Source organism: Sinocyclocheilus rhinocerous, unplaced genomic scaffold (assembly GCF_001515625.1).
Source record: "Sinocyclocheilus rhinocerous isolate Xijiao unplaced genomic scaffold, SAMN03320098_v1.1 scaffold2753, whole genome shotgun sequence".
NCBI lineage: Eukaryota > Metazoa > Chordata > Actinopteri > Cypriniformes > Cyprinidae > Sinocyclocheilus > Sinocyclocheilus rhinocerous.
The window spans coordinates 67,490-72,694 of record NW_015633528.1 but is presented as its reverse complement, the minus strand read 5'-3'; the positions used below and the strand labels follow the sequence as shown (position 1 = coordinate 72,694).

At 42.2% G+C, this 5,205-nt stretch overlaps 2 protein-coding genes across 2 annotated transcripts; one reads left to right on the top strand and one right to left on the bottom strand.

The window, feature by feature from the left end:
- The first annotated feature begins 498 nt into the window (after positions 1 to 498).
- On the top strand, positions 499 to 2,330 carry pigp (phosphatidylinositol glycan anchor biosynthesis, class P). Its single transcript, XM_016557725.1, has 4 exons — positions 499 to 677; positions 1,281 to 1,353; positions 1,430 to 1,548; positions 1,665 to 2,330. Exons 1-4 carry the CDS (start codon positions 593 to 595, stop codon positions 1,781 to 1,783), a joined length of 396 nt encoding a protein of 131 aa, XP_016413211.1. The 5' UTR covers positions 499 to 592; the 3' UTR covers positions 1,784 to 2,330.
- Positions 2,331 to 2,643: 313 nt separating this feature from the next.
- On the bottom strand, positions 2,644 to 4,907 carry LOC107744202 (protein ripply3). The gene is made up of 4 exons (XM_016557726.1): positions 4,853 to 4,907; positions 4,712 to 4,769; positions 4,571 to 4,635; positions 2,644 to 3,236 (listed from the first exon to the last, which is right to left on the bottom strand). The coding sequence occupies exons 1-4, from the start codon at positions 4,888 to 4,890 to the stop codon at positions 3,092 to 3,094; spliced, it is 306 nt and encodes a 101-aa protein (XP_016413212.1). The 5' UTR covers positions 4,891 to 4,907; the 3' UTR covers positions 2,644 to 3,091.
- Between the last annotated feature and the right edge of the window lie 298 nt (positions 4,908 to 5,205).

Genomic DNA, 5,205 nt, shown 5'->3' with positions numbered 1-5,205 from the left:
TTCCATCTCTACTGTGTTGTATGTCTGCAGTAGGTCTGTACTTTCTTCTGCTCTGGAAGCTCCTGTCGTCAGCTCTAATTCCTTCCAAGTGTTTAAACATACTTGGCAATAAAGCTCTTCTGATTTCTGATTTCTTCTGACATTAAAATAATAGAAGACTATGTAATGTTCCCATTTAGATAGCTAAGTAAACGTGTGTGTGTCTGTGTGTGTGTGTGTGTGTGTGTGTGTGTGTGTGAGTGTGTACTGGTTTATATAACCTGGTGGGGACTTAAACCTGAATACTAATAAAACTCAACATTAATGCTTTAATGCAGGGCTGATTGATGAGCTGATGAGTGGCTGTTGATGGTCATCAGAAAGGTGGTGAGATGTGTGTGTGAGAGTGTGTGTGTGTGTGTGTGAGACAGAGAGAGTGTGTGTGTGTGTGTGTGTGTGTGTGTGTGTGTCTCCAGGCCGCGCGGGGGCAGCATTCAGCATTACGCAGCGCGCCTGCGCAGAAGAACAAGGAAACGCAGCAGAGAAGAGAGATTTCGGAGTTATTTCTAATCTGATTGCTTGAGTTCTGTCAGGTTGCTCGAGCTGAGTGCTGATGATGGTGGAGAACTCTCCGTCTCCTCTGCCAGAGAGAGCGATCTACGGCTTCGTGCTGTTTCTGGGCTCGCAGCTAGGGTTCCGTACGTCTCTCCATCATCTGCTGATCAAACTCAAACATCTCTATTACTCGGAATTGGAATGAACTGTTTAACTGTCACATGTATACAGTGTTGGGAAGGTTACTTTGGAAATGTATCAGGTTACAGATTACAAGTTACCCTATTTGAAATGTAACAAGAAGTGTAACTATTTTAATTACTCTATTAAAGTAATGTAACTGATTTGATGTAACATTTACATTTTTGATTGCTTTTCTAAATTTCTAATGAATGTTTTCAACTGTTAATCATTTTCAAACATGTAAAGCAGACAGGGTTAACATTACAGTAGAACTCAACACTGATTACTGTCAGACTTTTAGAAGTAACTAATTTAATTACACATTATTTCTCAGTAACTAACGAATTACAATTACATTTATTTTGTAATTAAATGATGTAACTCCGTCACATGTAACTAGTTACTCCCCAACACTGTTTATATACACACACACGTATATACAGTACACATAAAATATGTATATATTAATTTCTGGCTAAAAGACGTGAAAGTTTTGAATCCTTGATTTAATAAAGCGTTGTTTGTGGCTGTATTGTGTTAAAGTGTGTTATTGCTGTCATCAGTTCTGTATGTGGTCTGGGCTGTGGTTCCTGACGCTTGGCTTCACTCCGCCGGACTGACTTACTGGCCTCAGAAGTGAGTGCATCTGATATATGTCATGTGTTGCTGTGTTGCTGAGGCGAGGCTGATGTCCCACACACGTGTGTTTCAGATACTGGGCTCTGGCGGCACCCATCCACCTGCTGGTCACTTTAAGCACCTGTGTAGTGCTGCTGTTTGGGGTGAACCTGATGAACACGGCTCCGCTCGCATCCGTCCACAACATCACAGGTGACAGGCTTATAATGACACTTCTGCTCTCGCTTGCTTTTACCAACATTTCAATTGATTTTAAACGTCTTGCATTGTTATATCAAATGCTTTCTCGTTCATTATGTGTGGTATAGATCACTACGCCAAGAGTCAGCGTGCGGACGAGGATCAGGAAGGAGTGATTCCCAGACTCCGAGACGTTCCCATCAGCCAAATAAACCGCGTCTTTTACCTGGATGCTGGTGCGCAGTGATGCGAGGCGTTTGCTCAGGGTTTAGACGATCAGATCCATCAGCCGCGTGACAGGCCTGAGCTTTGACCGTCAGGTGACCCGTGACCCTCGGACAGACCTGGGCTGTTTTCCCAAAAGCATCGTAAGCTTAAGTACATCGTAGACCATTGAAGCTATGATCAGCTTAGGCTTGCGATGCTTTTGGGAAACACAGCCCTGGGGAACTCGCGCGACCAAAGCACTTTAGTAAAGCTCTAGACATTGAGCTTTTGCGTCTTTCTCAAACACCAAACTCCTGATGTGTTGTGTGGTGGTCTGGGGTCAGACCGTGACCTCTGTGACCTCAGACTGAAGTGAAACGGTCAGCTCACTATCTGCATCATCTGCGGTGGGTTGTGTTCCTGCTCATCTCCTGCAGACCCTTGTGAGCAAACAGACGGGTGTCGGGTGACCTGTGACCCCGCGACCCGAGAAAAAAACACTGCTGTTTTCTCATGTTTAATGTATTAGAATACAATGACTTTCATTATACTGCAAAAACAACTATATGATAAGTCATGACAACATATATTTTTGTTATCAAAATTTAAAAAAATTCACATTTAAGTTTAATATAATTTAGGTTGTACAGCCAATTTGATTCAACTTAAACATTTATGGCAGCACCTGACTTCTACACAGTCTATTATTGGAGTGTTTCTGTGTTATTCAAACACTGTTATCAATCATCCAGCCTGTTTTAAAGTTTATACTGTATGCTGTTATAATTATAAATGGAGGATGCAAACGCATGTTGAGCAATCTTGTTTTTATTTGTGTTTAGATTTTCAACAACATACAAATGAAACACTTGAAGGGACAGTTCACCCAAAAATTGAAATCATCATCATCATTCACTCATGTTCAAGTTGTTCTAAACTTGCATGGGTTTCTTATACATAAAAAATATATTTTGAAGCACATCGATAACCAAACAGCCGTTGGTCCCCATTGACTTCCCATAGTAAGGAAATACAATGGAAGTCGATGGGTACCATCACCTGTTTGGCTACAGACATTCTTCAGAATATCTTGTATGTTCAACAGAAGAAGCTCATACATGTTTGGAACATCCTGAGGAAGAGTAAACGTCAGTTTTGGGTGAACTGTTTCTTTACGGCCGTTCCCAGACGAAGGCTCTTCCTCAGATCAGAGGTGTGTTTGGTGTTTGATGGCGCAGTATTTCTGCTCGTCTCGTTCCTGTGGATCCGCAGCGCTTCCTAAACAGTGTTCTGCTACGCTCTCAGCTCACTAGTGAGTTCATGTTATACACGTGTGGATCTGATGAGGTTAATGAGTGTCTGCTTCATCCTCCTCACAGCTGGAGTCTTCATCGTTGTAAAAGTGCAGTGTGGCCTGAACGGGGAAACTGGCCAAAACCGTCCGGCCCAGATGAGACAGATACTCCAGCGTCCTGGATCTGGGCAGAAACAGCCTGCGGATGGATGCGACCCGTCACACACAGTCAAGGCTATGATCCGCAGCTAACACAGAACCTGCTCAGAACTCGGGCTGATGTTCTCCCAAAGCTTTACCAGCAACACTAACAGAACATTCATTCAGTTATCTGGTCTTTAATAACGTTCTCAAAACATTAGCATTTATACATTGTTCAACGAGCATTTTATTTCTGAAAGATTCTAGTTGGACGTCCATCTAACGTTTTAAAAATGTTACAACTTGTTTCATAACGTTCCCATAATGTTTGTGTTGGGAAGCTTACTTTGGATGTAATCGGTTACAAATTACCCCATTTAAAATGTAACGTGTCATTTATTTCATTAAAGTAATGTAACTGATTACATTTGATTGCTTTTCTAAACTTCTAATGTTTTCAACTGTTAATCATTCTGAAACATGTAAAGCAGACGGTTAATATTACAGTAGAGCTCAACACTGATTACTGCCAGACTTTCAGAATCCTTCATCACTTGATTTAAGATTATAATCATTTAATTCAAAGCACAGCCACCACTAAATCAGACTTTAGCACATATTTTTTTTACTTTGAGATCGTTCTAAGGTTAAATACAGATTTAAAATCATAACAAGATACAGTTTAATAGCTATGATACTGGTTTTGAAACCAAATCTTCACATACAGTAAACACTGACTGTTAATCAAAGCATGCACATAAACCCAAATAGGAAATAAAACAGTTATTGAATAAGCATGTGTCCTAAACTCCTGAAACATTGCTGTCTTATATTTTAGAGCAGTCACTGCAATTTGGGAAAGAAATCAAATCTGTATGTTTGTGAACATTTTCACAAAATTTCAGATCATGTTCCATGAAGATATTTTGTAAATGTCCTACCGTAAATATATTAAAACTTAATTGTTGATTAGTAATATGCATTGCTAAGAACTTCATTTGGACAACTTTAAAGATGATTTTCTCAACATTTAGATTTTTTTGCACCCTCAGATTCCAGATTTTCAAATATTGTCCTATCCTAACAAACCATACATCAATGGAAAGCGCATTTATTCTATAAATTGAGATGTATAAATCTCAATTTCGACAAATGGACCCTCATGACTGGTTTTGTGCTCCAGGGTCACAAATGATCAAATGGAATGTTCCCTGAACGTTCACATAACAATAAGAACGTTTTTAAAACATTAAAAGACTATACGCATTTTGAACGTTTAGAGAGATAACTTAACGTTCCTAACATATTTTTGTTCACTAGGTAAGTGTTTAAAAACATCTAATAAACATTGAAGTGTTCTTGTCTTCTGAGTCAAGAGGAAGAGCAGCAGACCTCACAGGATGATGGAAACCATCTTCAGAAGAAGTCTGGACCCGCCTCAAACCTCCAGAAACCACCTGAAGAGCACAACAACACGGGTGTCATTTCTGCGCTTTCCGACTCTGAGATCAGAGTTAAAGTAAATCAAGTTACTTTATTTAATTGCGTCTCTCCTGTTGAAAGATCCCAGGGTCTCCACACCACAGGACAGCTATCAGAACACAAGAGAGCGACTCACTCAGGCTGAAGACTCTAAAACATGAAAACACAGAGGAACTGAGCATAAACTCTCACCCGAGCATCGGATCCGCGTCTGAACCCAGCGGCAGCATCTTTAACACTGAGCGCGCGCTCGCGCACGCTGATGAAGGAGCGCTCGTGCACGCGCGGAGAGGTGGGCGCGCTCGCGCACGCTGATGAAGGCGCGCTCGTGCACGCGCCGAGAGGTGGGCGTGCTCGTGCACACGGATGAAGGCGCGCTCGTGCACGCGCCGAGAGGTGGGCGTGCTCGTGCACGCTGATGAAGGCGCGCTCGTGCACGCGCCGAGAGGTGGGCGTGCTCGTGTACACGGATGAATGCGCGCTCGTGCACGCGCCGAGAGGTGGGCGTGCTCGTGCACGCTGATGAAGGCGCGCTCGTGCACGCG

Coding starts and splice junctions, on each gene's coding strand:
- pigp (XM_016557725.1), top strand. CDS start 593: ATGATGGTGGAGAACTCTCCGTCTCCTCTGCCAGAGAGAGCGATCTAC. Junction 678..1,280: donor GGGCTCGCAGCTAGGGTTCC/GTACGTCTCTCC, acceptor TGCTGTCATCAG/TTCTGTATGTGGTCTGGGCT. Junction 1,549..1,664: donor ATCCGTCCACAACATCACAG/GTGACAGGCTTA, acceptor TGTGTGGTATAG/ATCACTACGCCAAGAGTCAG.
- LOC107744202 (XM_016557726.1), bottom strand. CDS start 4,890: ATGCTGCCGCTGGGTTCAGACGCGGATCCGATGCTCGG. Junction 4,770..4,852: donor GACGCGGATCCGATGCTCGG/GTGAGAGTTTAT, acceptor GTGTTCTGATAG/CTGTCCTGTGGTGTGGAGAC. Junction 4,636..4,711: donor GAGAGACGCAATTAAATAAA/GTAACTTGATTT, acceptor TGTGCTCTTCAG/GTGGTTTCTGGAGGTTTGAG.